General features: G+C 40.2%; 1 protein-coding gene across 2 annotated transcripts in view; it reads left to right on the top strand.

Moving 5' to 3' along the window:
* Positions 1-17,874, top strand: part of LOC124805190 (protein tramtrack, beta isoform-like) — a 149,460-nt gene that overhangs the window by 46,657 nt on the left and 84,929 nt on the right. For both annotated transcript variants that reach the window (XM_047265687.1, XM_047265686.1), the window contains exon 6: positions 5,842-6,003. In XM_047265687.1, coding sequence (XP_047121643.1) covers positions 5,842-6,003 — 162 coding nt within the window. The remainder of the gene's footprint in view (positions 1-5,841; positions 6,004-17,874) is intronic.

Here is a 17,874-nt window from a genome sequence, read left to right as displayed (position 1 = left end):
GTGGTCGTGTGAAGTGTGGTGAACTAAATTAAAGCTGTAATTTTAACTGCATGTGGTGGTGGTGGTGGTGGTGGTGGTAATGAAGAAGAAGAAGAAGAAGAAGAACTGTAGTAATAGATAGAAGTTAGATGGCAGTTAGTTAATTTTTTAATTCTGCTGGCCTCATTGAAAGTGAAAATTATTTGGAAGATCCCAAACCTTGCAAAGCCATTTGCGTGATCTGTGGTGTGAGTACTGAACTGGATATTCCCAACCCAGGTTTTGTTATCGTGTGTTCAGTCGGCACAGGCATAGAACTAATGTGACTGTCAGTATTTGTTGAGGCACTAGTTGCCAGTTGAGCAGTTTCCATTGTTTGGTTCTGTCAGTAAAAGTAATGTGGTACATATTTGTTCAGGTTGTATACGACCCGGGAAATCCGGGAAAAACCCGGGAATTTTTTCATCCGGGAGAAAACCGGGAAAAACCCGGGAATTTTTAGGAGTTCCGGGAATTTTTCATTGTTTTAGCTTTCGGTTAAATTTTTGTAATTTTGACTGCAGAATTGATTTTCTAGCAAAGAACATTATTGTATTCTGCTACTGGAGAATGATACTGCAGCACTAAAATATAAATGAGAGGGAAAAAAAATAAAACTTCAGTGGCAAAGGAAATGTGCAATTTACAACGAAACCCCGTGCACGCACAAGTGTCTGCAAATAGCAAAAATATGTCAAAGACCGTAGGGCGCAGACTGTAATTCTTCGTAACAATGAACTGCTTGCTATGAGCATGACGTCACAACTGATCACATTAGGTTCGTTTGACCAATTGCCAGCGGTCTGTTGCGCATGCGCATTTGACTCTCGTGTAAGCAGTACCTTCTCCCGCTTCTCGCTACGGCGCTACTTGTAGTTTGGCTGTTAGCAGTATCGGTAGTAGCTGCAAGCAGCCAGATGCAAACGAGAAAAATTTTTCTTGCGCACCCTAGCTGCCAGATTCGCGCTTGCACAGAGTTGTCTGAGTTATAGTGGGGAGGGGGTTAACCTGCACGTGACCCGTGTTTACATTAAGTGATTTCGCTGCTTCTCTTCGTTTACAGCTCCCACGTCAAATGAAAACAAAATGGATTTCTGTGGCCGTGAGCTATCAAGTGAATTAAAATACATTCACATAATTACGGAGGGCAAAAATATATTATTAATTTCAGTTTTCTGATTTTATTTTCTTTCCAAGTTAGTAGCAGTCAAGCATTAATCGCCTTGCAGAACAATGAAGTTATTTTTGCAAGTTTGCTAAAGAAATTTGGCTTGATTAATCTTTCCGCTGAGGCGATCGTTTTATTTGAAACGAAGTGTTTCATTCTACAGTATTGGCTGGTTCCAACTGTTCGCTGAATTTCAAGTGCACGTTATCATCTTTTGCCATGTATGGCATTATGCCATAATAAAGAACCAAAAATGGATCGTATAGTACTGGTACTCCAAGAAAATTTACATCCCAAAAACCACACTGAAAAGCTTAATATCAGATGGGACCTGCTTCATTGTGAATCTGGAAAAAAACCAATTTGTACTTCAAGCTGAATTATGCATTTTAGTATGGTTTACGAAATTCCGATGCTCTTTGGAGTATCCTCTGATGCCCTGTTCCTTTTATGGTGTAATCTAAGCTCTCTTAGTGCTTTATACACACGAACGTGCGGGCTTCCTACACCACTGCAGTTGCACACGCACAATAATGTCTGTTTTCTGGCGCTCTCTGGCAACTGGTAAATCGACCCTATTTCTAACAGTCTCCGGATAGTATTGCGAACGGTGGTTAGAAAAGCTTTACTTTCAAAGTAAATTTCTTTTTACCCTAGATGAATTATGTTACGTGTGAGAAAGTGGGATGGATATCTAAATCACAGAGCGTTCGTAACTGAACAGTTTGAGGACCAGCCACTTACAAAAATTTTGAGCCGCGAGACATTTATGTCATAATTTTAAATTTACTGGCACATTTGTGTGATGTATCTTAAAGTATAACACACGCAAAAAAAAAAAAAAAAAAAAAAAAAAAAAAAAAAAAAAAGAAGATCAATATTACATGTGAAAGCTTAGCTTCTGTTGTAGCGTGTTAATCTTAGAGACCAATATTATATGTGAAAGCTTAGCTTTTCTTGTAGATATACGGTACTGTGTACATTAATGTAAACCGTTAACTTTTCCTCTTGTGTGTTCGCGCTATGTAACAACTGATGTTGCTATTGGCTGACCAGAACACGTGTCCTATGCTCTGAATAGCTGCTATCATCGGCTGGCAAGATCTCATGGTTTGAGATATGACTTGCTTACAAAAGGACATCAATCTCGGTTTCAACGCTCCGGAAACTAACGCACTGTGTTTGGTGCAATTCGAATTTATACTTTTGTAATACGAAAATATGCAGCGTATATGTTGCTGCAAAACAAAGGTCTTTCCAAAACTTCTCTGCCCCGTCTTTTCTTTTTTTTCCCGGGAAGTTCTACGCGATTGTATAAAACGTCAACCATTCAAAGGATTGATTAGTTTTACAGTTCCGAGGGAAAATCTACGGAAAACATACTGTCACTTAGCACGGAAAAAGTGTATTTTCGCCCGGGAAAAAGCATATTTTTTAAACGGGATATCCTGGAATAATCCGGGAATTTTTTTTCCTTGTATACACCCTGTTGTTGTGTAAATGCGAATATGCTGTCTGCAAACATGGGCATATTTAAAATAGTGTGTTCTTGAGAAATTTATACAAATTGCTATTTATCCTTGTTTTAGCCTCTTTCTCGTCCGTTGGCAACATGTCGTACTCTGCAGTGTGTTGTTAGATGTATTATCACTATAGTGGCCGGCACAAAAATAGGGCTTAAAGGCCATCTCACTATCTTACAGCATTGCCAGTTTTTTTATAGTGATACTCTATTTTTAGGCTAGAATATGATGGGTCCAGAATGAGATTTTCACTCTGCAGCAGAGTGTGCGCTGACATGAAACTTCTTGGCAAATTAAAACTGTGTGCCAGACTGAGGCTCGAACTCGGGACCTTTGCCTTTCAGTGCGAAGAAACGTCCGGTGAGAAAGTTATTAAGAAAACTACAAAATTATTTTTCGTAACATTTCAGACATCACTATTGTATTGTATCACGTACAGAGACAAATTACTTCCACGATATTCCGTGCGCAGCAGCGCACGAGTCATTGTACGCTGTCGCAAAGAGTTTTGTTCGGACGGCTCGCTTTAATATGCCCGCGAATAATCCCTACTACCCAAAAATATTTTACTGTCTGCTAATACATATCCTTCGCCATTGCATCAATCACTCAAAACGCCAACATATGCTGCGCAAAAGTAATTGTAGTTATTTTGAAGCCAATATTTTCACTGAAGTCGAACAAAATATTTGTTCGAAAGGTTTTGTGAAAACCGAGTTTTATCTAAATTTGCTGTAAGCCTATTATTCTCAGCACACAATAAATGTTTGGTGCACAAAAACGTCATTCTTACTACTGCAATGTCTCTGTCTTGTGTTACAAATTTCGTCCATCATTACAGTTTCTTGCTGGCCAGTGCATTGAAGTGACTGGCCAAAATAATCATTTTTATCACGGACATTACCCTGTATTTCTCTAAGCATCGGATACTATCTTCTGTCGTACTAAAGTAATACAATTCTACGTTCTAGCTTTTTGTAAAAGTTGTCAAATATAGATTTATATGCTCTTCTCGGAGAATCAGAATAGGTGCTGGGACTTATGTTATTGCACTGTTTATATATAAAGTTGATACAGAAGCACCACAATGTTTCATTGACTGAAAATGAAACATTCTGTCTCTTTAACCACTCCAAAATATCTGGCTTGCACCAATTTGAATGTGGCAGCTTTTCTATTTGAATGGAGGTCACGATAATTGACCCTTCTTCCAGCGCAGACAACAGTCGAATAAACAAATTCTTAAAAACTTCTCCATTCATTTCTGAATGGCAGTCGGATTGGCATGAACTTTTCCCACCATGAGAAACAAGTTTGGCCTCTGGTATGAAACCTGTGGTTAATGAACCGGCGTTTGCGATGATTAATCGGCCACCTCTACCAGTAGGCACTTTCAAACCACCATTTCCTTTGGAGTCATGCCATAATGTATGTATTGGTGTGCTTCTGTGAAACGGAAGTTTCATCCAAGTACACTACAGGCCTGGTGTCTTCAGCATGCAAGAAGTGCATTGTACGCAAAAACTTCGCTCTTGCTGCTGCAATGCCTCTGCGCTCCATTAAGAATTTCTGTCCGTCATTAAATTCTTAAATCTGAAACAGAAGGAGCAGAGAAGACGAAGAACGGAGGTCTGGCTGTATTTTTTTAGCCGTTAGATACTCTACTCTGTTGTAATATCCAAGTACAGTTCTACGCACAAGCTCATCGTAAAAGTCGATTGATTTCCGTTCACGTTTGTATCTTTTCTTGGAAAATCAAAATACTCATTCATGTCTGGAGGTTCTGCCAGCGACACAGATTTGCTAATACAGCCTACAGTTGACTTGGAGCTTTAGCAGTAAGTTTATGAATTTGTGCAAAATTTAAGTTATTCCTCGCTTCATCATTGTCGGTCAGATCAGTTAAAAAGTGAGTTACATTCGATATGATAATTTTTGATTGTTCACAAATGTCTTTCTGCCCTTTACGCACACCGACCAGAGGAGTACTACAAGTAGGCCGTTGCTCCTGCATTGTTTGCCACTGAATACGTCAAAGCACCTTTCTAAAGACATTAAGACACTGAGATCAGACGTGAACACTCGGTATAGCATGGCTTTCAGCTGCTCTGACCTACCACACCACTAACGGTACCTACATGGCAACAAAGTCGAGAGGCGGTTAAATCAGCCCGCAGCGCCTGCTGGTAGCAGGCAGCGGCCGTGACCTTGAGGACTCTACTTTCGTGCCGGCCACTTTATGAATAGAGCCACTTCACGCATATTTGAGACAAGGTGTTTTTTTGGCAACTTCTCTGTAAAATATTAGTTGGAACCTATTGCTAGATGGTACAGTATCTTAACTTAGAATTCTTTGTTGTTCTTCACGTGTACCCATTTATTAACTTTTCTGCAGCAACATTTTTAGTGCAAGTAATTATAACTATTCAAAAAAGTCAAAATAGACCCATGCTCAGGCAGTGATCATTGGGGAGCAGATGCAGGAATCCCACATCACCATTCTAGGTGAGGTCTTAGTGAAGGTGCTTTGCTGTTGCTCTGGCCTGTTATGAACTGTCAAGTGTGTATGTCCTCCATATGGATGTATAGTGCAGTGTTGGGTTTGTGTTATTATGGATGAATGGGAGGGAGAGTGTGAAACAGGTTTCCGGCGCACAGCCTGTTCTTGAATAGCAGTGAGGGGGCTGCAGAACTTAACACACCCATTCGGCGGACAGATCACACTCCACAGTGTGTTATGGTCTCACTTCATGGACACTGCAAAGAGAATTGAAATTTCAATCAGGCTATTGGCATGAGAGTGGTGATCAGAAACTTAACACCGCAATTTCTCCTCCCCTTGCTGGCCAGTTACTGACATTGAAAATATCATCCACCAAGAAGATTCGAACCAACTTACTTTTGAATAGCACCACCATACAGGTGGGACAGATTGTGGTTCTTAAAGATCCTTTTATTCTCTGATTAGAAGCAAATGGTTACTGTGTCTCAAATCAGTAATGAGGTGGATCATTTTTGCATTTATTGTAATATTTTTGCATGAAGCTATAAAGTCCCACCTTTCCCTTTTCATCTAATTGTTTTTTCATGTTTCACTTCTTCACAGTTATTAATTCTTCAAATCATTTACAGAACCGTGATGGTACAGGAAATGCAGACACTCCAAACAGTCATAAAAATAAAGACACAGGTAATAAATCAGCGGAAGCTGGAGAGAAAGAAGGGAATCCAAAATTGCCATCATTTGTTAATGTTCCCATGGATGACTATATGGATGAAGATTTACCAGCAACTGTGAGTAAACTTGATATTAATCATCACCTTAAGAAGTTTATGTTTTATTGTTATACTACACTACAGTCTGAATTTTATTCTATGAGTTTAAGCAATGCAAAATAATGGAAAGTCCAGGTTGGAATATCGACAGTATTATGAAAAGGACAGATTGCACTCACTGTAAAGAAGAGACATTGAGTTGCAGATAGACACAATGAAAAGACTGTTGCACATTGAGTTTTCGACCAAAGCCTTCTTCAGAAAGGAAGACACGTACACATTCACAAAAGTGCGTGTGCCCCCTCCCCACACACACATACACACACACACTATTGCCATGTCGTGGATAAGCAGTACAATGTGATGTCACATGTTAGATGCCTAGCTGTATCTGTCAACTCTCATTGTACTGTAGTATTTTCTGGCATTAAAGTGACAAAAAGTGCAATGGTATCGAAGGAAATTGACTGTGATCCAAAATGTGAAATATTTTGGGTGAAGGGCATGGTTAAAGCAGGCCCAAACGAGGTAATTGGATGTCTATAGGCCCCCTGGCTCAGTAGCTATTGTGGCAGAACACCTGAAGGAAAATTTGGAAAATATTTCAGGTAGATCTCCCCCCCCCCCCCCATGAACCATCGACCTTGCCGTTGGTGGGGAGGCTTGTGTGCCTCAACGATACAGGTAGCCGTACTGTAGGAGCAACCACAACGGAGGGGTATCTGTTGAGAGGCCAGACAGACGTATGGTTCCTGAAGAGGGGCAGCAGCCTTTTCAGTAGTTGCAGGGGCAACAGTCTGGATGATTGACTGATCTGGCCTTGTAACACTAACCAAAACGGCGTTGCTGTGCTGGTACTGCGAACAGCTGAAAGCAAGGGGAAACTACGGCCGTAATTTTTCCTAAGGGCATGCAGCTTGACTGTATGATTAAATGATGATGGCGTCCTCTTGGGTAAAATATTCCGGAGGTAAAATAGTCCCCCATTCGGATCTCCGGGCGGGGACTACTCAAGAGGACGTCGATATCAGGAGAAAGAAAACTGGCGTTCTACGGATCGGAGTGTGTAATGTCAGATCCCTTAATAGGGCAGGTAGGTCAGGAAATTTAAAAAGGGAAATGGATAGGTTAAAGTTAGATATAGTGGGAATTAGTGAAGTTCAGTGGCAGGAGGATCAAGACTTTTGGTCAGGTGAATACAGGGTTATAAATACAAAATCAAATAGGGGTAATGCAGGAGTAGGTTTAATAATAAATAGAAAAATAGGAGAGTGGGTAAGCTACTACAAACAGCATAGTGAACACATTATTGTGGCCAAGATAGACACGAAGCCCATGCCTACTACAGTAGTACAGTAGTACAAGTTTATATGCCAACTATCTCTGCAGACGATGAAATGTATGATGAGATAAAAGAAAATATTCAGGTAGTGAAGGGAGACGAAAATTTAATAGTCATGGGTGACTGGAATTCGACAGTAGGAAGAAGAAGAGAAGAAAACATAGTAGGTGAATATGGATTGGAGGTAAGAAATGAAAGAGGAAGCCACCTGGTAGAATTTTGCACAGAGCATAACTTAATCATAGCTAACACTTGGTTCAAGAATCATGAAACAAGATTGTATACATGGAAGAGCACTGGAGATACTAGAAGGTTTCAGATAGATTATATAATGGTTAGACAGAGATTTAGGAACCAGGTTTTAAATTGTAAGACATTTCCGGGGGCAGATGTGGACTCTGACCACAATCAATTGGTTATGAACTGTAGATTAAAGCTGAAGAAACTGCAAAAAGGTGGAAATTTAAGGAGATGGGACCTGGATAAATTGAAAGAACCAGAGGTTGTACAGAGATTCAGGGAGAGCGTAAGGGAACAAATGGCAGGAATGGGGGAAAGAAATACAGTAGAAGAAGAATGGGTAGCGTTGAGGGATGAAGTAGTGAAGGCAGCAGAGGATCAAGTAGGTAAAAAGACGAGGGCTAGTAGAAATCCTCCACCTACGTTTCTAGCATTTGCAGACTTAGAGAAAGCTTTTGACAATGTTGACTGGAATACTCTCTTTCAAATTCTGAAGGTGGCAGGAGTAAAATACAGGGAGCGAAAGGCTATTTACAATTCACACAGAAACCAGATTTCAGTTGTAAAGAGTCGAGGGACAGGAAAGGGAAGCAATGGTTGGGAAGGGAGTGAAACAGAGTTGTAGCGTTTCCCCGATGCTATTCAATCTGTATGTTGAGCAAGCAGTGAAGGAAACAAAAGAAAAATTCGGAGTAGGTATGAAAATCCGTGGAGAAGAAATAAAAACTTTGAGGTTCACCGATGACATTGTAATTCTGTCAGAGACAGCAAAGGACTTGGAGGAACAGTTGAATGGAATGGACAGTGTCTTGAAAGGAGGGTATAAGATGAACATCAACAAAAGCAAAACGAGGATAATTGAATGTAGTCGAATTAAGTCGGGCGATGCTGAGGGAATTAGATAAGGAAATGAGACACTTAAAATAGTAAAGGAGTTTTGCTATTTGGGAAGCAAAATAACTGATGATGGTCGAAGTAGAGAGGATATAAAATGTAGACTGGCAATGGCAAGGAAAGCTTTTCTGAAGAAGAGAAATTTGTTAACATCGAGTATTGATTTAAGTGTCAGGAAGTCGTTCCTTGAAAGTATTTGTGTGGAGTGTAGGCATGTATGGAAGTGAAACATGGACGATAAATGGTGTGGACAAGAAGAGAACAGAAGCTTTCAAAATGGGGTGCTACAGAAGAATGCTGAAGATTAGATGGGTATATCACATAAGTAATGAGGAGGTATTGGATAGAATTGGGGAGACGAGGAGTTTGTGGCACAACTTGACTAGAAGAAGGGATCGGTTGCTTGGACATGTTCTGAGGCATCAAGGGATCACCAATTTAGCACTGGCGGGCAGTGTGGAGGGTAAAAATTGTAGAGGGAGACCAAGAGATGAATACACTAAGCAGATTCAGAAGGATGTAGGCTGCAGTAAGTACTGGGAGATGAAGGAGCTTGCACAGGACTGAGTAGCATGGAGAGCTGCATCAAACCAGTCTCAGGACTGAAGACCACAACAACAACAACAACAGATTTCCCAACCATGTTATAGTTCTGGGTGGAGATTTTAGTTTACCAGGTGTAGACTGGGAGACTCAAACGTTTATAACGGGTGGCAGGGACAAAGAATCCAGTGAAATTTTTTTTAAGTGGATTATCTGAAAACTACCTTGTGCACTTAAACAGACTATCAACTTGTGGCGATAACATATTAGACCTTCTGGTGACAAACAGACCCGAACTATTTTAAACAGTTAACGCAGAACAGAGAATCAGTGACCATAAAGTAATTACTGCATTGATGATTTCAGCCGTAAATAGAAATATTAAAAAAGGCAGGCAGATTTTTTAGTTTAGCAAAAGTGACAAAAGCAGATTTCAGAGTACTTGACAGCTCAACACAAAAGTTTTATCTCAAGTACAGATAGTGTTGAGGTTCAGCGGGCAAAGGTCAAAACCATCATACAATATACACTAGATGAGTATGTGCCAAGCAAGATCGCAAGAGATTGAAAAGAGCCACCGCGGTACAACAACCGAGGTAGGAAACTGCTGTGGAAGCAAAGGGAACTTCACAGCAAACATAAACATAGTCAAAGCCTTGAAGACAAATAAAAATTACACGAAGCGAAATTTAGTTGAGGAGGGCTATGCGATAGGCATTCAATGAATTCAAACGTACAGTTCTATGTACTGACTTGGCAGAAAATACTAAGAAATTTTGGTCTTATGTCAAAGTGGTAGGTGGATCAAAACAAAATGTCCAGACACTCCGTGACCAAAATGGTACTGAAACAGAGGGTGACAGACTACATGCCGGAATGCTAAATGTCTTTTCCCAAAACTGTTTCACACAGGAAGACTGCACTGTAGTTCCTTCCCTAGATTGTCGCACAGATGACAAAATGGTAGATATCGAAATAGATGACAGAGGGATAGAAAAACAATTAAAATCGCTCAAAAGAGGAAAGGCCACTGGACCTGATGGGATACCAGTTCGATTTTACACAGAGTATGCGAAGGAACTTGCCCCTTCTCGCAGCGGTGTACTGTAGGTCTCTAGAAGAGCGTAGCATTCCAAAAGATTGGAAAAGGGCATAGGTCATCCCCGTTTTCAAGAAGGGACGTCAAACAGATGTGCAGAACTATAGACCTATGTCTCTAACGTCGATCAGTTGTAGAATTTTGGAACATATATTATGTTCGACTATAATGACTTTTCTGGAGACTAGAAATCTACTTTGTAGGAATCAGCATGGTTTTCGAAAAAGATGATCGTTTGAAACCCAGCTCGCGCTATTCTTCCAAGAGACTCAGAGGGCCATAGGCATGGGTTCCCAGGTAGATGCCATGTTTCTTGACTTCCGCAAGGCGTTTAATACAGTTCCCCACAGTCGTTTAATGAACAAAGTAAGAGCATATGGACTGTCAGACCAATTGTGTGATTGGATTGAAGAGTTCCTAAATAACAGAACGCAGCATATCATTCTCAATGGAGAGAAGTCTTTTAAAGTAAGAGAGATTTCAGGGTTGCCGCAAGCAAGTGTTGTAGGTCCGTTGCTATTCACAATATATATAGATGACCTTGTGGATAACATCGGATGTTCACTGAGGCTTTTTGCAGATGATGCTGTGGTATATTGAGAGGTTGTAACAATGGTAAATTGTACTGAAATGCAGGAGGATCTGCAACGAATTGATGCATGGTGCAGGGAATGTCAATTGAATCTCAATGTAGACAAGTGTAATGTGCTGCGAATTCATGGAAAGAAAGATCCTTTGTGATTTAGCTACAACATAGCAGGTCAACAACTGGAAGCAGTTAATTCCATAAATTATCTGGGAGTAGGCACTAGGAGTGATTTAAAATGGAATGATCATATAAAGTTGATCATCGGTAAAGCAGATGCCAGACTGAGATTCATTGGAAGAATCGTAAGGAAATGCAATCCGAAAACAAAGGAAGTAGGTTACAGTACACTTGTTCTCCCACTGCTTGAATATTGCTCACCTGTGTGGGATCCGTACCAGATAGGGTTGTTAGACGAGATAGAGAAGATGCAACGGAGAGCAGCGCGCTTCGTTACAGGATCATTTAGTAATCGCGAAAGCGTTACAGAGATGATAGATAAACTCCAGTGGAAGACACTGCAAGAGAGACACTCAGTAGCTCGGTACGGGCTTTTGTTGAAGTTTCGAGAACATACCTTCACCGAGGAGTGAAGCATTATATTGCTCCCTCCTACGTATATCTCGCGAAGAGATCATGAGTATAAAATGAGAGAGATTAGAGCACACACAGAGGCATACCGACAATCTTTCTTTCCACGAACAATACTAGACTGAAATAGAAGGGAGAACCGATAGAGGTACTCAAGGTACCCTCAGCCACACACTGTCAGGTGGCTTGCGGAGTATGGATGTAGATGTAGATGTAGGTGTAGAAGCGTTCTGCAGCTGTCAGGTATTATGAACAGGTGTTTTGTGTTGGTGTTGCCTTAATAATAACAGGGCAGCACGCCTGAACACGAGGTTCACATGAAAATTTGTTGTCCAAGAACACATTCACCAGCTGTGAAGATAATGTTCTGCTGCAAAATATTCCTCCGAATTTGACAGTTCTAATGGACAATGTGCATACGACTCTCTGTAATGGACAAAGCTCCAACTATGCAGTGGAGGAATGCAGATATTCTGCTCTGGGTAGAAAGAAATGTTCCATTGGATCAATCTGAACATAACATGTATAAAGCAGAGTTAATGGAATTTGCAGTGCTGTACAAGCCAAATGCTCCACACTATCAGGCCGACGAACTAATCAGGTTTCCTTCATACCGTGCTTATTTAAATCCAGCTGAGGATATGTGGGCCTAGGTCAAAAGTAATGTGGCAGAAAACAAGAAATTTATGTTAAGTGGGGTTGAAATGCTGACAAAAGAAGCTGTTGCTGATGTTACACCACAGGACTGGTCTCGAGTAATACGTGACTTGTCTTATTGCCAAGTTAAAATCTGTTTCGTTTGTGAAAACACAGCAGAGTGTCACTAACATTCTAATGCAGTTTAAAAAGGAATTGAAACAGAATCCTGTAACAGTATAATGTTAAACTAACAACTGAAGGCACGACAGGTCAGTAATTCATGAAAAACCTCATGCTCAGTATAAAAATCAGTGTGTTAACTTTTTCACCCAAAGCAATTCTCATTTCACCAGCTGTCAATGGTACTAAAAATTACTTTATTTCATTTGGGGGGGGGGACTGTAGTTACTTGAATGTTTCAGTAGATTTAGAAGTTCAAATATTAATCATATGCCAAAATACTCTCCTTTTTGCATGCTATCATTTGCCAAAATCTTTATTTGATATCTCAGACTGTTTATGAGATACAAGGGGTTTCTGAGTATTTCATTCTGGCTTTTTCAGTGGTGCATGCATTCATGACAAGTGCTTTTTACATATGTTCGATTTAGACTTCAAGTAGGTCTTCATATCCTTCAGTTTACAGACTAATTCAATACGTTACCAACATTTCATATGCAGCAGCATATGATGTAACATGCACCAAACGCAAATTCATAGCGACCCTTATTTTTCATTGCAAACTTTAAGAATTCTTGGCAGTAGTTTACCTAATATCCAATATCACAATAACTGTGACCATTAGTGATATATGATAGGTTCATCATAAAGCTGATGAAATAAGCCTTAAGATGTGCAATAATAAGAGTTTATTGCCAAATAGTTTCTTTAAAATTGTTTGAATAAGGTTGTAGATTGGCCGGCTTGCACAGCTTGCTGTTCCCACAGGCAAGTGATTCCACGTGGAGTAGGCTTGGCTTATTGTCACTTGCTGACACACTCACCACATGCAGTCAACAATGCTTCCCTCCACTTGCTCAGTACTGAACAGTCAAAAGATGCAACTAATTTTAAACACAACATATATGAACAGATGCTGTGTTGTTCTACTTTTCCATTTGTTCCGACAATTACTTCTCTTGCTATTTCATACATAATAATAACAACAATTATTACAAAAACATTCTTCTGTTACTGTTAAATGAAACTGAGTATTATCTTTTAATAAGTGTCTGCCTTTGAATTAGCACTTAGTTATGTACTTACTATGGTATCTAAGATGTATGTAAATATTCTAGAAGTACCTAATGGGGTCTTTTGGACAGCCGAGTAAAATGTTATTGTGTCCATTTGCTGTTAGGATGGGATGCGTGGGCGGTAGTTCCAGGTAGTGCAGAATGTGGAACACGGAAAACTTAGTTTTACCATTCATTAATAAAGACAATGTGACAACGCATTACGTGCGTCTGGTAACCCGTCATTACTGTGTCGAGAGCGATAAATGTTCGCAACTGGCCGGTCTCAGACAGACTGCTCTTCGTAGCCGGTGGCTGTGTACATGCCACGGCGCGCAACTCAGATTGCGATTCCCGTCAGCATTCCACGTGATAAGTGCACAGCGCGGCGACTCTGGCGCTGTCCACTACGGCTGTGCAATTCTACCGTTACAATCACCCTCCCTCATGAAAACGAGCTACCGAAGGTTGCTCGAGAAGACCTCCTGGGCATCATGCGTTTGTCTTGCCAATGGCGGCATTGGGGGGCACTTCAACATTTATTCTGTTTGCAGACACAGTGACGATGGACACTGATGAGCGGGTTTTCAGGACAACAATTTCGTACATTACATAGGCTGTACCTACAAGAGACATCAGTAAAAGCACAAAGAACACAACACTGACAATCAAATATGGATTAGCATTATTGGAATTCAATAGACTTAATTTTAGTTGCTGCGTCTAAGAAATTTAACTCATTATTAGTATTTATTACACTTTCATGGATATCTGCAATTAAATTGTCATCCTCGGGTAAGCTGGACAGAGAATGATTTGCATAGGTCAGTAAGTATGATTCATTGTAATAATCAGGTAACATCCTTGTTAAAGGGAATTTTGCATCTGCATGAAAGGTGGTTGGTAATACAGAAGGCATTTCAAACAGATCGCATGATAAATCACAGTGCGTAACATTCTGCATTAATCCACTACCAGTTAATTTGAATGTGAAAGGTAGTTCAAGTGTGTCAAACGTTTTACAGGTAAATGTGATTTCGAGAGTTGAGTTAAACGAATAAATTATACCTTCAGAATATCTTTTAAGGAATGGTTGATGAAGATGCATTTAAATCCTAGAGCAGTCACCGTGAGGCAGATTGTTCATAAACAAATCTTTCTCACAACTGTACACTCTAGTATCTAAGAATACTGCCGTCTCTGTGCAAATTAGCTTATGACTACGTTTACACTTACAAACATCATGTTCATTCAGGGATACAAAATATCTTCTATCTTCACTGATTAATAAATAATCCTTTAGCTGATACATTGCATGAATACCTACTTGGCTCCATTTCACAGGGTAAGTATGAATTTTATACATTTCAAAATTATGCTTTGATTTGGCAATCGGTATAGAAACAATTACAGTTAATTGATCTTCAATCATTAAAGAATATGTGGTAGTTAATCTGTAATAAGCATATAACTTGTAGGAATTGACAGGGTAAATCATGGTAGGTGATGCATCTAGCTTATATTCAGTCAACAGCAACATTTGTAAAAATTGGTCTGGATGCAATAAAACACTATTCAAGCAATCATTTGAACTACTTTCTAAAGCTATTCTTAAATTGAGAGCATCAAATTTAGCGTTGGTAAACTGTCAGTAATTCTTAACAGTAGGGTGTTTAAATCTAAATGTGCACTCACAGCTTGAAGAATTGCGTATAATTCATGGATGGTTGCATTCATTTCACCACGAATTGTGCTAAAATGTGTAAGGAACTCTTTCACAATTTGTTCAATAAACAATGTGTGGTTAGTAACGGTCTTTTGCATATTTCTTAACACAATTATTTCATTAGAAAGGTTAATTGAATTTGTGTTAGACTGCTGCTCTAGAGCTAGTATTTTATTCTTTATGTCAAATAAATCTTGACTGGTTAAGGTACCAAATACAGTACGAAGAACTCTACCTCCAAAATCAAACCAGGCACGTTTGCGCCTATGCGCCTAATCAAGCTTTGATGTGGCAAGAGTTTTAAGAAACAGTTAATCTCTTGCTCATAGCTAGCGAAAGTGGATTCTACTTGCATTTTTGCAGTGATCCAGTTGTTATACCAAGAGGTTCCAGTTTCCAAGGCTGTATCGTTATTCTTAATTGAACAGATCAAATCAATTTGTTTTTTAACAGAATCAAATTGTTGGCGAATCTCAGACAAATTATATGTAAGCACAATTGTAGCACTGTGCGTTGAGACTGCCATGTCTGATTGTGGTTCAAACAACACACCTGCATTCTGTGGTACTACGTCTACAGCATTAATGGAACACACTAACACGACAAAGAATGGAATTACAGTAAACATGGTTAATAAGTTCTACACACTAGAATTAAACAATGAATATGAAGAAATATGAGTCTTCGGCGACCTGTGAAACAGATGTTATTTACTCTTGAGCACCTTGCGCAATAGCTGCGATTTTATGTTGCACAGCACATTCGCGTATGCACTTGGCTAAACGCAACACACCTTGCATTCACTCACACTGCACACACTTAACGGAGGTTGTAAGTGTGCCTTGGGCTGGAACTCATGGTGCTCGGCTCTCCTGGGTTTTGGAGCACGGTCGGTCCTCGTCATCCTGTGTTGCTACGGGGAATCTACCCAGGTAGGGCTTTACACGGTTGACATGGATGACAACCGAATGAAAAGGCAGTTGGAGCTTTAGAGTGACCTCCAATATCGGGTATGGTCCCTTTAGCACTACGTTGCTCAGGTAGACAGAGTCTCCCACTCGATACTGCGGCGCGACTGCTTGGCAATCATGTTGCTTGGCTTGCTGAAGGAAGGACTGATGATTCCGCTGGTTCAATCCCCTCCATGCATCCTTCAGTTTGCGAGCTAACTCCCTTACGTGTTCATTGCTGATTCCAGCTGTTGATCGTGCAAAGTCCAAGGGTGAACACATCTTCCGTCCAAATACAATTTCATAGGGAATGAAGCCCATTGATGATTGCATTTTAGCGTTGTCGGCATTTACAACATATGGAAGACAGACATCCCAATTATCATGTTTGCTGCTTACATAGTGGCTAAGCATTTTAATGATGATTCCGTGTAATCTCTCGACACGACCATTGCCTTCAGGGTGTGCTGGTGTTGTTCTCAATTATGTTATTTACATCAGCTTACATGTTTGTTTAAGTAAATCACTCATAAAATTCGTCCCTTGGTCACTGATAATGCTTAATGGAGATCCAAACTTCAGAATCAATTCCTTCACAAAAACTTTAGCTATGGTTTCAGCACTTTGACCAGGTATTGGTACCATCATAAGATATCTGGAGAAATGATCTAACATCGTCAATATGTACTTGTTTCCATCCTTGGTCTTCGGCAGGGGACCGACGACGTCTAACCCAATTCTTTCAAAAGGTTCACTAGTCCCCGGCAGTTCCTGTAATGGTGCCTTAGCTCTTCCCGAATTATTCCGTCTGTTGCAGGAATCACATAGTGAAACAAACTCAAATACGTCAGCCTTATGACTTGGCCACTAATACTTTTCAGCTGCTTTGATATTCGTTGCGTTTTTACCGCAGTGTCCTGATAGTAAGGAATCATGTTGTTCGGTTAGGATTTGCTCTCTTGTGCTTCGTGGAATAACTAGGCAATTCCCTTTGTTAATAACTTTGTACAGCAATCCATCTATTTCAACGAACCGTTGATCATTTTTCCATATTTCGCATTGTGGATCTTCTTCTTCGGCTGCTTTTAATTCCTCCTCACGGCTTACGGTGACACAAACACGATCCTTATGACTCATCGCATCAGCATTCACATGTTGTTTCCCAGGACGATGGATAAAACTGTGAATGGTAAGCGCTCAGTTCTAATGCCCATCTTGTTAGTCTTGAACTGGGATCCTTTAAGCTCAACAGCCATTTAAGTGCGGCATGGTCTGTGATTACAGTGAATTCTCTTCCTGTTAAGAAACATCTGTTCTGTTTGATACCAAAGACCAGAGCACTAAGTTCCTTTTTAGTGGTAGTGTAGTTACATTCCGCCTTATTTAACTGCCGGGAAGCAAATAATACTGGACGTTCTTGGCCATCAAATTTTTGGGACAAAATAGCACCAACTGCAAAATTTGAAGCATCTGTGGAGAGGATGAAGGGCTTACTGAAATCCGGATAGGCCAAAACTGGAGCTGCGGTTAGAGCAGTTTTTCCATTGCATTTTTGCATTCTGTTGACCAATTGATCGTGGCTCCTTTTTTAAGTAACTGTGTCATTGGCCTTGCGATATCTGCATAATGGGTTATGAAGCGACAATAGAAATTCGATAATCCCAAAAATGATTGTAGTTCTTTGACTGTTTGTGGTTCAGGAAAAGTTTTGACAGCTTCGACTAATTTTGGATCAGGGCAGACACCTTCACTGGTTATAACATGTCCAAGGTACTTCACTTCACTTTGTGCAGAGTGACATTTATCTATTAATAAAGACAAGTTCCCACTTCTGATACGCTCAAATACTGCTTGAAGTCTCTCAGTGTGGTGCCTCATGTTTTCACCAAAAATTATCGCATCGTCAAGGTGTACAAGAGCTTGTGTTGGGGTGAGCCCATGTAAAACAGAATCCATTGGGCGTTGGAAGGTAGCTGGAGCGTACGTAGTCCAAAGGGTATACGGAGGTATTTGTACACTCCTGTTGCAGTTACAAATGAAGTTT

This window comes from Schistocerca piceifrons, chromosome 7, assembly GCF_021461385.2.
Source record: "Schistocerca piceifrons isolate TAMUIC-IGC-003096 chromosome 7, iqSchPice1.1, whole genome shotgun sequence".
Lineage (NCBI taxonomy): Eukaryota > Metazoa > Arthropoda > Insecta > Orthoptera > Acrididae > Schistocerca > Schistocerca piceifrons.
Note: the sequence above shows the minus strand (reverse complement) of the source record. Positions and strands in the feature narration are given on the sequence as shown.